Here is a 17,836-nt window from a genome sequence, read left to right as displayed (position 1 = left end):
AAGAAAATGCCAGAAATGCAGCAGTCTCTTCCAAGTCATGAGTTGGCCGACCACTGTGAGAGTATAATGGCAGTGTGAGAGGGTCATGCTAAGGTAACTGATAAAGCGTATCCAGCTGGTCCAAAGCCAGATTCGCTTTATATCGTCTGTATCGGTCTGTATTTTAGACTCTGCAGGCCTCGACTTGATGAAAGACAGGCTCATGGCAGAAGGTGTGAGTTACAGCTAAACCGAAAAATCATGACACAATGTTCACACAAGCTTCTGTAAACATGATTAGGTAAATCATTACTTCTGAGTTTAGATACAGCAGCATTTTTCTGCACAATTTAATGATTGACCTGCACAGATTGACTTGATAAAGAATGTTGTGTTTACCCATTATATAATTCTGATGTCTGAGCTTGTCTATTTTGGGGTTTTATTTTCACATTTAGTCAGGCTAAACTGTGTTTGTTTGTTTTTACATCAGTCGTAACCCGCATGATATTGTTGTCTAAATAGTGAAGAATTGACAACTAGATTTATTTGATTGCATATGATGTCTGAGCTCACATTCACACTGAAACTATTCAGCGAAGGTGAATTGCTTTCTAGTAAGTGACGCGTTATTTAGTGTTACCTAGAGCATTGGGTGTTTCTTTAATAACAGCAAAGCATGAAGGGAATGCAAGTGCAAATCAGGATTCTCACAAATGGATCACATGACATGTGATGCCTCAAATCACATGGTAGTTGCACATCAGTGTCAATAGGATTGGTGTTTATTTTTCTTTAGTCTTCTCAAAAAGATGTTTGTGGTTGAAAATGACAGCTTAGCATTTATAGAAGACTAATGTGAAGAGAGAAGGATGCAGTTCGAACCACATAAGTATTGGTATATTTGTGTTTGTGTGTGAGTGCATTACTGCTTTAACCTTTTGCTTTTTGTTATCCATTATAAAAAGAGGGCTAGTGAGAGAGAAATAAAGAAACACTTATGGAGGCAGGCAGTCTGGTCTAAACACCTCTGGGAGTGAAGAATGCACCCCCTGTCGTCCTGGCCTTTGACCTTGCCAAATGTAGGCCTCAAGGACAGCCCACGCCTGTAGAGACATAATGCTGCAGATTCCTATTGAGCCCCGGCTTTTTACTCCTTTACAATCCCCCCCCCCCGCGCTTTTTACGCTGCGGTCTTTACTACAAAAAACTTCTCCCCGTACAGGGTCTAAGTTTGGATTTAGAGCCTGTATTCAGGGGTCGCTTTTGTGCCTCTACACAAGACTGCCATGGGGGATACACCCCCCCCCCCTCTCTCTCTCTTTCTATGTGTATTTTCTCTCGCCCTTTTTCTTCCTTTTTTTCCTCTGGGTTATTTACCCTAAGCCCTCTGACATTCTGGCACCTGTTTCCCTCACAAAACCCGTTAATTTATCACTGAATTATTAACTAAGAGCCCACAATGTGTCTGGCGCTTGGTGACATGTCCTGACTTCATTTGAGGGGGTCGTGGTTACCGTGGCAACAGGGGGGGGGGGGGGGGCTTTATCGAGAGAGAAAGAAAAAGCAATTTAGCCAGCATCTCTCCCGTCTGCTTTCTGGAGGATCCACCTCCAAAATGGCTCTGCTGGTGAATTTTACGGGATTAATAAAATACACGGGACGCCAGCAGAGCATTTTGCATTTAAAAGACGACATGCGAGAGGCCTGGGCAGTGCATTTGCTCACCACAATGGAGCATGAAGTGCAGGATGAGCTTCTGTAATGAGCACAGTGGAGTGAGTGGCCTGTACTTTTATATTTTGGGAATAAAGCTGGCACTCAAGGTGGAGGGGGATGGAAGTGGTTGGAAAATAGAAAAACCTGATAGCATTTTTAAAATCATGCCGATATCGACGATATTAAAGCTGTAAAGATGAAAGCATAGTTGTTGTGGTTTTTTGGTAAGCCAAAATGGCATGCACATGATGAAGTTAAGGATATGAAGAGATAATTCATCAGTGGAGCACAGAGAAAGGGCAGCGACTGTGCAGCTGTCAGGGTTTGAGAAGTGAACTACCTGGGAAGCCACGGCGTGGTGAACGCTCTTCACCGAGGTAAGGTGATAGTCAGGTCAGAGCTGTACAGATGGAAGCGCTACACACACTGGCCTGCATCATGTGGGCTGAAGTATGGCTAAGGGGTGGACAGAGAGGGCTCCCTTTGTAGCCTTGAAGAGCAGCAACAGGGTTTTGAAGTGGATACAGGCAGTTACTGAGAGCCTGAGGAGCAGAATGAGCAGAGGTGGGCTGCAGCATGGAGGAATGTAAGTCAGAGCTGGCTCGAGGGGCCCAGAAGAAGAAAAAAAGGTACAACAGTAGAGGTAGGAGATGTCCGGCACAAGTGAGTCTTGACTGCAAAAAAGCCACTGGTTGGATTTGAACCCAGGCCGCTTATTTTTGAGTACTGTAGCTTCTGTACGTAGGGCGCTGGACTAACCACTAGGCCACTGACTCCCCTAAAATGCTGTTTTAATGTGAATAAATGGTCTTTCTGAGTTGTAGGACTGCAGGGATTTTTCCAAATCATTATCAATCCACCATTTCCTGATTAAATAATAATAAGCAACTGAATAGATACAGGATAAGAAAAGTGAGGGTCAGTTAGCCGTAGTTCAAGTTAAAACTGCATATTTGACGACAAAATCAAACGTTAGCACTACAGCTAAAATTACCATTAGCTTGATTTGTGGTTGAATGCTAACATCACCCCTTGCCCTTGTTACCAAGGAAGTAAGTGGTTAAATGCTAATCCATAAGCTCTTGTCTGATGATAGTTAAGGAGTCATCAAATACACGTATGTAGTTTGATAACCAAGTCTGTTGTCACCCCTCTTTTGTGTGTAATAATAACTCTTTCAGAAGGCAGTGTTCAGCCACTTACAGTATAGCTGGCTGTCATTATTATTATTTATTTTTTTCTCCACATATAGCCTGTGGGCCTCCAGGATATTACTTGTCTTTTTTGGCTTTTCAATTCTGAAGCAAAACAAAGCAGATGATTGAAACTAACAGCATTTGGTTTTCCCACCCTGACTGTCTCCACTTGACCAGCATTTATGCTTGAATCCATGTTTAACAGTTCAAATCCAGATGTCTGGTGTTGTTTGTTTGTGCCTGCCAAGAGGCAAACCAAGAGTCCAGTCCGGTCTGCTACCCTCTCCAACACTACATTAAATCTTTATGGTCAAAGATCACAGCTCCTGCAGGCTGTGTCAATAAAAAAGTCGCAATGAAAGACAAACGCTTTTGTAGAACTTGACTTGAGGGGGCTGGACAGTCCGTCAGTCAAAACAACCTCGAGTTTTCTAACAAGTGGTTTTCTGACACTACCAGCAAAGATCTATTGAAAACCATTGATCCCCTCACATTTACATGAGCAGTGAGAAGATCATTGCATGAATCAAATTCTATATTTGAAGATTAAAGTCTAATACAGCTAGAACATAATTTCCATTGTGTCCCCTCTGAAAAAGGAGAATTCGATTCTTTTTCTTATCTGAGCTGTAAAAAATTGTGCACATAAATTCGACTTTACCTGAATAAAAGATTATATTAGGAACAGTTCGTCCTGGTAATAAAAGCCGATGCGAATTCATGAGCAGGGTTAAATTAAATTCCTCAAATCTTTTTTGTTCAGACATGAGTGTACTGTACATGAAACGTCCCTTCAGTCCCCCCTTCTTTATTCAAGCTTTCAACTGTATTATCACCATTTGTCCCTCATGTAACACTCCGAGATAAAGGACTGTGCTGCTATCAGCTTCACAGCAGGATACCTCTCATGTCCTCCGCTGTAACTGCGTGACTCTCCTTTGTAGTGCCACTGTTGTAACGAAGCAGCGTTGTGAGCTTGTGAGCCTCTTATGAGCGTCTGGCAGATGCCTTAGGCCTGACTGGCCCAGTGAAAACAGATCTGTGAGGAGATAGGGCTTCAACAATGATGGGTGAATTGGGAGCTTTGACTGATAAAAAAAATATCTTCCACTCTAGTTCTCACACCGCAGCAACAGCAGAGACCCAATGGCTACTGACAGAGCCCGGTTTTTACTGCAGGATCTGGCTGCAAGTGGCTTCAGAATGAACTTAGTTAAAACTGAAACACGTGTGAAGATTTAAAACTCATAGCCCTGAAATCTGTGGGGGTAACTCAATGTAAGCAAACCTCCTCTTATAGTGCAGATTGTGGCCATAAAATGCAACAGTGCAGAGAAGCATGAAAGTGATTGCCATGCATGACATTTAACACAGTAATGTGTGTGAGGAGGGGTTTCATATTCCCCCCCTATTTTATTGCTTACTTGCAATCCAGGATAGGTATTGCTGGTTAGAGATGTCGTTGTCTTCCCTTAAAAAAAATGATGCTACTTTAAAAAAAAAAAAAGATTCTGCACTTAATTTAAGCTAAGGGGCAAGTTTATTTTCAGCCCTTGTACAGTATGATGTTCATGAACACTGATCTACCAGCCCTACTGATTTGTCTTCTTCTGGGTATGGATCTCCATGCAGCCATGCGTGATCCAATTAGCATGATGAGCACTGGGCTAGGTTTGAGGCTAATGCCTGCATGTCCAAGAGAGTAAATGGATTGTTATTATGGATTTTCAGCTCTCTCTAGAGTCTTAACAGTTGGTGGGCTCTCTACAGGGGTTATTGGCCTCCTTAAACCAGCATGTAACTATATATCCCCAAGCCTACCCATTGGCCCTATAGTTACACACTCTGTTGGTGCTGGTAATGAATAGAGGCGCCCTCCGAGAAAGCTGGGAGTGGCAGCATGAAATATCAATGCAGTGAACACAGTCTGCAAGCTCTTTGCATGCTAATTAGCTACTGCTAATGTGCTGGACATTTTAACATCGTGTTAACCTCCTGAATATTCTCTGAGTCTGTGTTTTTGTGCGAAAATGTCAGAAAACCACAAATAATGCCAGGGTTTCACAAAGCCCAATGTGAAATCTTGAAATCTGTTTTATCCAATATACCAAAATATCAAACCAAATACACTAGTTCCTGTTTTCTTTTCTTTTATGTTAGCAAACCATTTCTTTGTGAAAGCTGGAATAACCTTGAGGTTTCTAACTATTGAATCTTTTAAAAAAAAAAGGTTAGTGATTTATTTTAAAGCATTTGGTTGTCATTTTGATAAATTCACTTAGATGATAAAGTGAGACCTTACTCAATCAGTGAGATAACCTAAGGCTGGCTAGCTTTTGAAAGGGCCAAGCTAGCTGTTTCTCCTGGTAGCTAGCTGGCTACTGGATATAGAGTAATATTCATCATACAGACACAAGAGCTATATCAACCTTCTCATTTTACTCCAGGCAAGAAAGCGAGTATTTATTTCCTGTCAAACTATAAATCTTCATCTCTACACACAGCAGCGCATAAGAAACACTTTGAACCAAACGAGTCATGTTACAGACTCATAAAAGCTGACAAGATGACTAAAATATCTCTAACACCCCTTCTTGCAATGGCAAGCTGTTAAGTCAAAGAATGGGGGCAGATTTGACACTCAGATTTATGTGGGTTTTTTTTAGCACAACATATCACGTCACATTCTGTGTTTATTGTCTCAAATGTAAAAGACTGCCCGCGGGTCTCGACAATGAAGCAGTGATTGGAGTAACCGGTCACTGCTGCATGTGATCCTCGTGTTTTTTCTGTCACGAGGAGGAAAGAGGAGGGAAGATTGAGCTCTAGCTGCTATGAGAACTTTTGTCTGCAGTGTTTTTCAAGGAAGATTCCGGGTTTACTATGAAAGAAGACAATGAAAGCATAACACTCCACCTCTCCCATTCATAGGGATCTTCTGTCTTTTTAAAGGTCCTGAAATGCACATCATGTACACTTGTTTACATCTGACTCCACAACATGTTGCTTCTGTAGTAACAAGGTCAGTCATCCTCCATGAAATCATAACATCTTTATCATGCTAAAGGGAGATCTAAACCCTCAAAGGATTGAACACACAGGAACACTCTGTTCTTCAGCCAACACACCGGGAAGACATTTTTCAGGGATGCTATAAATTAGTAAAGAGGGTGAATCAGTTGTTCCTCTAAGGTTGATACATAAATCTTTCCAGCTGTTTTCTTGATGTAACTGTATGAGAAAAGCCTTTGGTATAGTACGAAGCCATCTTCCTCTACTCCGAAAATAACTTTACCTTTGCATCAGTTATCATAAGTTTGATAAAAAATCTTATTAAAATACATTATGTGGTAATCAGTTCGTGTTTTTTATGCTTGAAATCATGCTAGCTGCATGTAGCTGGATTTCACTTGGAACAATCTGTATGCTCAGGTTTTATTTGCCGTGGCAGATGTTCCATTGAGGCATTTTTATAAACAACCAAGATGGCTGCTGCTGATATGGCATGTTCCGAATTGGCTGTCCCAACTATATTCAACAAACTGGACAGTAGGTCACATTGCATAGAAGTGGCAGATTTTGACTATTATTTCACGTTATGCCGAGCATCAGTGTATGAATGTTGAACTAGCTTTACAAATAAAATGATGAACAAATAGCTCTAGCTAGCAGCCCTTTTTTAAAAATCTCATGAGTCATTTTTGGCCATCGATGACATCCCTTGGAAATAAAAAAAAAATAATTAAATTCACCATTGGGCTGCATGGTGGTGCAGTGGTTAGCGCGGTCACCTCATAGCAAGGAGGTTCCTGTTTTGAATCCCCATCAGAACACTTTCTGTATGCGTTTGCATGTTCTCCCTAAACATGTGTCACATTATTCCTACTGACTTCGGCACAATAATTTGTTTATAACTAAATGCCTGCAAAATAATAGACATCATATCTGTCTCAATAGCGAAAGTTAGCATGCTAACAAGGTAAACTTAGATGTTCTAACATGCACAATTGCGTTGTTATTGCAATGTCATTGTAAGCATGTTAGCAGGCTGACGTTTAGATCAAACTGTTTATTATAGATGCAGCACTATATAATTTGAATCATCTTACTCATAGCACCCAAATCATCTGTGACAGGGTGCACGCTGAGAAGGGTTTTAGCTTCGATGACTGAATGGAAGGAGCAGATGTAAACACAGTTATTTATCGTATTTCACTGGAAACAGTGCAGGGCCAATCACCCTTACACTCATTCTGTTTATTTCATATGTCCCTCTCACACTCTTTCAGCTAAATCCTGCTCTCAATCTCACATCATCAGCAGGCAGCTGATTGAAAAGCGGTAGTCACCCAGCTGTAGTTGGCTTAAGGGAGACAGTCACTGTTAATGTCCTCAACCTCATCAGTTTGTGAGCCGAGATTGAGTTTCCAGAGCAGCAGGGAGTGTGTGGTAAAGCTGTTGACTGTGGCAGACACTAAAGTTTGCTTTTGAAAGACTTCCAGACCAACATTGTTGGGAGGCTCCAGATCGTCTTGTCCATGGGTCAGACCGTCTGACCTCTGGTGTCAGGGAGGGCCTGTGGTTGACCTCCAGTGAGTTCATGAGAACATATGTGCAGCCTTTGCAAAGAGGAGACACACACAACATCTGTGTTTGAGCTCAGTTTGTATAGTAAAGTCACAGGCATGTATGTCTGTATATACAAGCAACTGAAGGACTTCATCAACCTGGAGATCACCGGTAACCAAACTCCAAGCTTAGATCAGGGAGCCTCAAGAAAAGCAGGGCTCACTTCATTTGGCACACTACCTCTTAACTACCCAGACGTAACACTTATTACACGGGTACTTAAATGTTTGGCTGGATACAGCAGGTAATAAAAAGAACAGTAGAGTGTTGAACATGTTTATTTATTTATTTATTTTTCATCCTTTTGGCTGTTTTTTGAACGTGTCTCTTTTTTAACATCCCTGCACATTTATTGAGAGAATTTTTAATTCATCCTACAGATCAGAAACTTCAGCATATAGGTTGAGTAAAGGGACAGTGTGTTCCCTAGTTTCATTCATCAATTAAAATTCTCAGCTGGTCTGGGATTTCACATGAGGGATATCCTTCACCATCTCCTTCTTCTCCTGTAGTTGCTGCTGAAGCACAAACATTGCACAGTGCCGATTTGCTGCTCTTAACAAGACAAGGCTGTTTTCTATTCACAGCACAGGACTCTTCCCTCTGATATGGAAAGTGAGCCTCAGATATGTGAAATGCTTGATCTGCTCTTTGATGTTCCACTGATGGCTGAACTCTATAAATAGCATCGGTTCATGCTGATTTCTGGCTTTAAAGCTTTTTCTTTTTCTTTATGAGACTGTATTGGTACTTACTCTTTGAGATTTATAAAATCTGATGTTGTTTATAAATACCTATGAAAAGTACGATTGGTCTCTCCAAGAAGCTCCAAGAGTTAACATACTTCAAGAAGACTTTCTTCTTCCGTCTTTTTTTGTTTTTTTTTAGCTACAGACTTTTCTTTTAATTGTATTCATGGCACAGCAGGGACAGCATGGGTTTGCTCCAGTTCCGCCTCTTTTAAGTGCAGCAGCGTGCTCCTCACCCTCTGCTAATTCACCTCAGGGCTGACTGCACCCCTGTTCTTTTACTTCGCCTTCTAGTCTCCTGAGTCTCTTTCAAACTGCAGAGATTATGTTTGTCCTATAAAACAAAATAAAGTGCTCAGTCAGTTGGCATGTGTTTCTTTTACACTGTACTCTTTCAAGTGAAAACACTGAAGCTGCTCTGGAAACGTAACCAAAGACTGGGCCAAACTCTGTTCCAGCATTTAAATCAAATAATACAAACTTAAAGGTATTTGTGCCTATCATTTTCCAACCTTTAATATTCCTTTCTCTCTCTCGCTCTCTCTCTCTCTTCAGATGAAGCTGTGGAACAAGTACAAGGTAACCAGCATCCCCTCTCTGGTGTTTGTAGACGCAGCTACAGGGAAGGTGGTTTGTCGGAACGGTCTACTGGTGGTCAGAGATGACCCTAAAGGTGAGATGCACAGCCACATGTACACATTCATTATCGCTGAAAACAATAACAGTGATTTATTTTCAGTCCCTGACCTCAAGCTCTGACCTTCATCCCTTTTTTACTAAATGGTTAACCTCAACCCCAGCCACAAACCAATCAGCCATAAAAATACCACTCTTCAACGTGCTAATAGGACAAAAATTGAGGGTCAAAAGGACAGGACAACATAGATCACTGTCTAACACACTTTGTCTGTCACACTGGTGGGACCATGAAATCTTGGTGGGCCGCATCCTTCATTCTCATGGGGCTGTTTGAAATAGATGGGACATCTTGTGCTCAGCAGGACAGGAGAGTCAAACAAACAAATACACACCAGCTCGGTCTTTTTTCACCTCTTCTGGTCAAAGCTTTCGTTTTAGGTTGCACGGTTCATGATTAATACCCCAAGTAATCTAATGTGAATCTTTTTCACCCGAGCCTAGTCTGTACATTTTACGGATTTTGGCTGTTTTGCAATAGTATGATTAAGCTCATTATGAAATGTGCATAAAACATTCCTGTTTGGACACTTCATGTTAGAGTGCTGAGAGAGTTGGTAAAGAACTTAAGTAATGAAAAGTAAACAGTTTATATATGATTTTATGGGAGTGTTCCAACCAGACATAGCTTGTTGACAGCTTTAGTTTATACAGCTTAGAGCTTAGTCCTACAACCTTACTGAGAGTGATAAACTGTTATGATTACAGTGACTGAGGTCACACCTGCATACACACACACACACACACACACACACACACACACACACACACACACACACACACACACACACACACACACACACACACACACACACACACAGACTCAACATTCTCTGTGATGATGTTTACACCATGCCAGGTCACAGTTTCCTCACAGACACCTCAGTACCACATCATCAAAACATTTAGCATTTATTTACCCCCCCCCTTGTCGTTTGTGGTGATGTTTTCATAATGACAGTGCTGGATGAATATTATAGCGTGTTCATGTCTCACTCGCTCATCTGCAAACCCTATAATTTCTGCACTTTGAAGTGGAAACGGAGAATTAAAAAGAGCGGGCTTGCATTCCTTTGCTGTACAGATGTCGTCTTTTTTTTTTTTTTGGCTGAAAAAGATCTCAATATTTAAAAATGGTGCCTCTTCAGACCGTGTGAGGTCAGCATGGAAAAAGACATCAGTCATATGAGAAGGGGGGGGGGGGGGGGTATGGGGGGGAGGGGGACAGTGGCAGTGCAGCAATGAGGCAGAATGGATTTTGCATGATTGTGACAGATTTTGCTGCCTGGTTAATGAAGCCGGTCCAAGCCTGCAGTACTATCCGTGATTCATTAACTGTTCTTCCAAACTTCACAAGGCTACAGAATAGATTAATCTATGACCTCATGAGCAAATACATGCACAGACATCTACATTTTCTATGAATATTCTGCCACGTTTATGGAAGAACGGGCCAACATCTGAACTCCATTACACGTCTGGACACATTTTCATGTTCAAATTATTTGAGAGGCAGAATGGGATCAGTCCCCGACGTGACAAATCAATTCAAGCTCTGGTTTGGAGAGGAAGAGCACACTGAAACTTTGCTGAACAGTGTGACAGGAAGGGGCGGGTGCGCAATTCCGGGCCCCCTCTGCCTTTCACTCTCCATGAAAGGCTGGACTTGAGTGGCGGTTCGACTCGCCTGCAGCGCAAAGATGGAGTGCACTTTTACAATCAGGACGACAATAAAAAGGACGCTGCAGTGCGGTGCAGATGTGTCATTCCTGCCTAATGACGCCCTAGACAACCTCGCTCGCATAAAGAGGTCATTATGAACAAGCCGTACAAGGTTTCATCCATTTCTGCTTCTCTTTTTAAATCTGCCTGTATTAAATGCATCTCTGGAGTTCGACAGTGACAATGAAGACACCTTGAAAAGAGTAAAAGAAAGAGGGAGAGAGAAGGATTTCTTGTAACCTTTATGTGCTTGAGAGGCATCGTTTGTACTCAGTCATCATTAAAAGCATGCTTTGCAGCTGGTTTATATTCTCAGCCATGACAATTTACTCGAAAAATCATTTATTCATTCCACAGGAAACCATATTTGATGAATTGTCTTTGGATTTGGTAATAATGAATTATAATAGTTTTAATGATCGCTGTGATCGACTGATTTTTTTTAACTCCCACTATTAGCAAGTCAGAATTTAAATAAGTTCACTTTATGAAGAAATACCTGCAGAACTAATGACATTACATCATCTTGGCTATTCAAATCTATTTTATAAGACACACTAAACTTGAATGATGAACCTGGCAAATGAAGAACCTGCTACACATTAGCATGTTAGCATTTTCATAATTAGCATGTAAGAATGCTGCTGTAGAATGTTGTTTTTTCTTGCATTTCTTCTCCTGATTTTACTTTCCCTTTTCCACCTTCTGTTCCATTTTCCTTCCCCCTCCCAGGCCTGGAGTTCCCCTGGGGTCCGAAGCCATTTGCAGAGGTGGTGGCGGGGCCTCTTCTCAGGAACAACAGGCAGACGACAGACAGCAGCTCTCTGGAGGGACACTACGTGGGAGTGTACTTCTCTGCACACTGGGTGAGTTCACAGAAGCGGAGAAAAAGAGGGACAAAGATGACCTGGATTTTTCCTTTTTTTTTTTTTTTGCTTTCCTGGCCCCCTGAGTTTATCAAAACACTGAGACATGGCTGAGAAAGGGCAGCAGAGCGGAGCAGGAAGGTATGGAGCAGATAGTGGAAACAGTTAAGAGAAAGAAGCAGGAGGGTGGAGGCGACTCCATTGTTTTTGTGTGTTTACATTAACAGTGGTTAACTCTCCCTGTCAGCCTTTTCACCACCACCTTTAGACCTCTGTTGAAGCCAGAATCAATCACCACGCCCCTCTGACATCATCACTATTGTCTCTTTCTCTGCTGGACCTGCTGATATCCAGTAAAGGTTGGCACTCAGTGATGCATGCAAGGCATTTTTTATCATCTTTGGACTCTTCCCTGATGCGCTGCAGCACAGGCTCAACCGAGGCCAGTCAGCTGAGCAGCTGCCAGAGCCGCAGCCTCAGAGACCGGCTCTGCAGAACAGTGACGCCTTGAGGCTGGCTAGCACCCCAGACCCACAATAAATTGAGAAGGACAAGTCACAAAAGCCATTACTGGAATATATTTGTGGGATTTTTACACCGAATTCCCCTCAGTTGCTCATGTCAATCCAGCTGCTATTAAAGTCACTTTACAAATGTGACATGCCAGCACCTGGTCTTGGCATTTATTTACACAGAAGCTCATAGGAAGTTTTTTTCCACGCCTTTAATGTTCAAGTGACCTGAAATGGACCTTGGCAGAGAATAATGACATAAATGTCCCACCACATTTGACCTGTTGCCTGTTTTGTGAGGGAAATCATCTCTTTGACGATCATTATTACAGTAAAATTATAGTAAACATAAAGCCTTGTATGACTGATAGAAACTAGCACACAAAAACACATAATGATTCTTTAGCATTGAGAAAACATTGTGCGTATGCATAAGTGTGTGTAAGTATTACAAATCATTATTAAATGGTGTTTTCTTCCATGAGCGACAAGAGGAAGTCAATAAAGCTGCAGTGTATTGATAAGTGCTTTACTCTCTTTCCCATAATGCCTTTGTGTTGGTATGATCAGTGTGTACTTCTGGATCAATGCAGGTGTTTGACACCCTGTATCCACTGTAATCTCTGTGAACAGTAATGAACTATAAATCAATAAGTTACAGTTGATTATTTACTTTACTGCATGTTCAATAATGTTGAGGAGATCTTTTTTCCACATGAAATAATTCAATTAATAAAACCAACACTTACATTAAACCACATTTTATATGATTTAAAAACAAATAGCCTGTTTCAAAGAAGTAAGGAGATGACCGGTAAATCATAAACCTCTCCTGGATATTAAAGTAAGGTAAACAGGATGATGTGAAGTCTTCCTGGCATACTAAAGCATTGATTTCCAAATTGTGCTACAATTGTATGTATATGACTATTAGAAGTTCTTGATGATATTTTTACAGTGACAGTGTTGACATTGTGTTAATATTTGGTTTGTCATTGTTTGACATCTCCTGATATATTAGTTATTTTCTCTCATTATGTCTCTGCTCATGTGTGTGTGTGTTTGTAAGCTAAATTTCAAGATTTAAATCCAGAGACACTCCACTTTTATACCTCCAAAATATCACTCTAGCAGAGTTCCTGATCACACGCATAGAAAAAATAATCCTGTAGAATGTCACCCCTTTATCACGACTGGCACAAATTCTTTCACTTGTGTGCTATAAATATTTAGTGATTGTATTTTACTACTTACTACACTGCTGGAAGAGCTGACCGAATGAAAACAGAGACTGAATCTGGAAATGCAGACTTGTTTGTTTGCTGAATGCTGCCATGGCGCACTGATGTCATCCTAATGCCAGCCATACCATCACCACCCTCACCCCCCCCCCCCGGCGGAATAGCTTTGGCTCTCCTAATAAACACACACTCACTTATTAGGCAACAAAAACCTCTCAAGCCAGAGAATTATAGCAGGATTCATTTTTAAAGAGGTCCAAGCAGCTGGATACAAAATGAGGCAAAGGAAAGGTGTCGTTGAGTTTGAAAATACCTAAGGCAGTGGTAACTATTGTGACTTTTATGTACAGTTATTTACCTCCTGTCCCTCCTTTTTATTCCTCTTTTCTCTCTTTTAGTGCCCACCCTGCCGCAGTCTGACCCGGGTCTTGGTGGAGTCGTATCGGGCTGTCAAAGAGGCAGGACAGAAGTTTGAGATTGTTTTTGTCAGCGCTGACAGGTGAGATTTACTCTGCAAGAACACGGACGACATCGCATTAAGTGACACACACATTGATTCAACGTTATCTGTAATATAAGTCTTCACTCATCAAGTGTTTATTGACACCAATAAATCACCGTCTGTTTTTCTGTTTTTGTTCCCTTACCCCTCCAGGTCAGAGGAGTCCTTTAAGCAGTATTTCAGTGAGATGCCGTGGTTGGCGGTGCCGTACTCAGACGAGGCTCGGCGATCACGACTCAATAGACTCTACGGAATTCAAGGTATCTTGCATCAACATCATCATTATTTATGTCACCTAAGTGTGTAGGTTTCTCTCTCCTACTGAGCCTAGTTGTGTCACAAACTTAAACCTTGGCACAATTGTTGACAGCTCTGAATGCAGGGCAGACGAACTGCAACAGAGATTACCCTGCAGCCTGAGGAATGTGAGCCTCTTTTACAACCTTTTACAGTCTTGTTCATTACCGAAATGCTCCCTTTGCACCTCGGACTTGTCCTCTAATTCCTTCCTCTGTGCCAGTGCAGAGGACTGTGCATGAAGTTAGCAGGAGCTCGCTCTCTCCCGCAAAGAATGTGAGGAATGAACTGAGGAAGAGTCAACACTGCCCCGCGCTCCTGCACACGACCCCCACCTCTGTGTAGCCTTGTTCACAAAACTCTTTAAGAACCCTTTTGCGGGGTGAGCTGCATGCGTGAACACAAACAGCAGAATGTTTCACCCCAGTTTTATCCGGAGTTCCTCCTGCCAGCCCCCTAGGAGGTTTTCCTCATGAAGTCCGAGTGAGCTCTCAGCAGGATACCATCAGGAGAATTCACCTCGAGGGAGTGGGCCTGCAACCGTTTCCACCTTCGTGCACTAAACTGTTGCGTTACGTTTTCTGTTTGCCAGTACGTTCTTCTCCACCATCTCTTTCGTTGATATTGTGATTCTGTCGAACTACACATAGCATCGATATGAAGGCAAATATTCTCATTACAGCATCGTATAGCCGGCTCTGATCTTCATCCACCACTTCCACATTGATCTTTTTATGTCATGCCTCAGAAGACCCCCACCACCCCCCCTCCCGTCTGACAGATATAGAGATGCATGTGTGAACAACCAGATCAGGAGGATTTAAAGGAGAGTCCTCCTGAAATTCTCCAGGAATTCATTTGTTATTTATTAGTATTTGGATGGTGTTATTTTTCTGATAAGGCTAGAGTAATCTAAAGGTTGATGGTAGCCTATAACATAGACAAAAGCGTCATGGAAATACAAACCAAACAGAAAAGTTTCAAAAAGTGAAGCAGTCAGAGGTGAAGTCGTTTTGCAGCCTCTCAGTTTCAAAACCATCTTCTCTCTTTCCAGGTATTCCCACGCTGATTCTCCTGGACGCAGAAGGTCACATGATCACGCGACAGGGCCGCGTGGAGGTGCTGAACGATCCCGAGTGCCGCCTCTTTCCCTGGCACCCTCGACCTGTGCTCGAGCTTAGCGAGTCCAACGCCGTGCAGCTGCATGAGGGGCCCTGCCTTGTCCTGTTTGTGGGTGAGTGGACTCTGCAGCTCCACCCGTGGGGCTCCTGCCTGTGTGTTTGGATGAAGTGGTATTTACAGTATGTGGAACGTATTGCATGTCAGACCCTGTGGAAAATTCTTACAGAGCTGAAAGGGTAAAAGGTATTTTAGGATGTGTATTTATCCATCTATTTGTTTGATAATTAAGAAAATCCAAAAAAAAGGGGGCTCAGGCATTAATGCTGGACTGTGTGCTGCTGATTTTGTGAGGACTGAGAATGTCTGAAGTTGCACAGTTGATCTTGATAACTCGTATTGATGCTCTTTTGATTTTTTTTCAAAACTGCTTTGGTTTCTCGAGGTCAAACTGGACTCAAAAAACCCTAAAGTGACCGCCTGAATAGTTCCTATTATATTCTCACCTTTCTGTCTACCAGTCGTCTCATTATTTGCTTCAAATTTCAGTCATCTGTGTTATTTTTCCTCTCCCACGTCGCCTTATTTCCATACTTTAAATGTCTCTCTGTATCTCTGTCCTGGTTCATTCAGACGCAGAGGAGGAAGGTGAACTGGAGCCAGCCAAGGAGCTGATCCAGCCAATAGCGGAGAAGCTGATGGCCAAGTACAAAGCCAAGGAGGAGGAGACGCCGCTGCTGTTCTTTGTAGCTGGAGAGGTGAGATATGCCGCTCGAGGCCACTGCAGACAGAGTAAAATGCCATTTGCAGACCTGAAATGGGTTTGTTCCAGAATGACACAACATGTTTGTTGTGCTTTTATTATAAAGCCTGTGACAGACATAAAGACTCTATTTTTAAAGCAGTTGGTGGTAGTAGTATGTAAGCGTTCTTGAAATCAAATCTGATAATTATTCATCACATGTTTTTTCTTTTTTTTTACAAAAACATGTCAAAATGATCGTCATTAGATTTTATATCTAGGGATACAAATCTAATGTATAAAGCAGGAGTCTTAATAGTTTAGAAATATACTTGTTGGTGCTCTCAAGTGAGCAAAATATTTAATCTGTGTATCTGGTTCATATGTCTAACCTAATCATAAAATACACTTTCATTGTAGCTTTATTTTGGTCTCCACCAACTCCAGGAAATATTTGGCTCCCTAGCTACTAGGTGCTCAACCAAGGTTATTAGCTCGTCCCTTTTTTTCTTCTGTCTGGTGTTTGGTGCTCAGCAGAAAGTATATGGTTGATTTTTAAGTCTTCTAAAAAAAAAATTAAAAAAAACAGTAAGGTAAAAGACGTAGAAAGAGAAGAACTGAGGGGTTAAGAAGGCTGAGTGGTAATTCCACATGACTTTGATTACAGATTTCAAATCATCCAAAGCTGTGCTCCACATTGTTTGTACAAAGAATTTGTTTAATTCAAACTTAAATTTGGTTATTAAAAAGATGTAAACAATATTATGCACTAAGAATCAGCCAGTATATGAAATAAACTGATATGGGCCTGTATTTATTTCAGCCAATTTGTAAGTAGGAATCTAATCATGTAATTCAAGTGCCTGGTTGGTATCTGCTCCCAAAGCCCATCACCATCAGCATTGATGAGCCTCTTGAACCCGCAAAATTCCCACTCACTCCTATCCATGTCTCAGAATACAACCTGGGGCCTTTATCATGATGTGTAAAACCCGGAGCGTGCCAGCTGAACTTTCTCCCTCCGTTTAAATAATCCACCCACTCCCTAATTTCTCTCCTTGCACATCCTCCCTTTGTGGGATGGGCCTCTGAGTTTTTGTTACTCCTGTTATCTCTTGTTGTTCTGTCTTGACCTCCCCAGTGCCAGAGGAGTTAGCAGCAGCAACAGGCGTAATTACCAGATTAGACACCTCTCCCCATTCCCCCACCCTCCAACCTCCAGCTCCCCTTCCTCCCAGTTCTCTCTACCCAGCCGTCTGAGAGGACTGCACTGGTTTCTCGTGTCAGACACTCCAGGGCAGGCTCAGGTTTCGGCTGTTGGACTAGCACATGTGCCGACTGTCTGACCCTGCGTGTGTGTGAGATTGTACAGTACAAGGCCGCTCCACCCTGGTGTCAGGCTTGAAATGTCACTCTCATATGAACCATGAACAAGAAAGCTCAAGTTTTCAGAAAGACGAGATTGACATGATAGTATTTTGAGTCTGCGTGCCAATATTTATTTGACCTAACACAAAGAATCTTTGTTACACGAGAGCTCGCAGTGGTTTATAAGGTTTTTATTTTGCAACTGGGGTCTTAGTTTGCTTTGTTTTTTTTTTACATCCATGAAGTACAGGTTTGATTTTCTGGCTTTAGCCCAACTGGCTATAAAATCAGCAGGTTTGATTTACAGAGTGGGTTCACGGTAAGATATCACTTCCCGTTTTAGGCGTCCAGCAAGCAAAGCTTCCAGGCTCTGGGCTCAGACTCTTGCACCTCAGCCTTGGTTAGCCCTGGAAGTAACAGGCTCCCTGCCAGGCCAGCTGCTGGGTTTTCTGTGTCCATGAGACAGCAGTATGTTGGAAGTCTCTCAGGGGGAGGCTGA

At 42.1% G+C, this 17,836-nt stretch overlaps 1 protein-coding gene across 1 annotated transcript in view; it reads left to right on the top strand.

Moving 5' to 3' along the window:
* The window catches only part of nxn (nucleoredoxin), a 54,633-nt gene that overhangs the window by 31,688 nt on the left and 5,109 nt on the right, over positions 1-17,836 (top strand). Inside the window, exons 2-7 of the mRNA XM_020653865.3 lie at positions 8,828-8,945; positions 11,423-11,556; positions 13,708-13,808; positions 13,965-14,071; positions 15,163-15,342; positions 15,861-15,985. Coding sequence (XP_020509521.1) covers positions 8,828-8,945; positions 11,423-11,556; positions 13,708-13,808; positions 13,965-14,071; positions 15,163-15,342; positions 15,861-15,985 — 765 coding nt within the window. The remainder of the gene's footprint in view (positions 1-8,827; positions 8,946-11,422; positions 11,557-13,707; positions 13,809-13,964; positions 14,072-15,162; positions 15,343-15,860; positions 15,986-17,836) is intronic.

Source organism: Labrus bergylta, chromosome 11 (assembly GCF_963930695.1).
Source record: "Labrus bergylta chromosome 11, fLabBer1.1, whole genome shotgun sequence".
Classification (NCBI taxonomy): Eukaryota; Metazoa; Chordata; class Actinopteri; order Labriformes; family Labridae; genus Labrus; species Labrus bergylta.
Note: the sequence above shows the minus strand (reverse complement) of the source record. Positions and strands in the feature narration are given on the sequence as shown.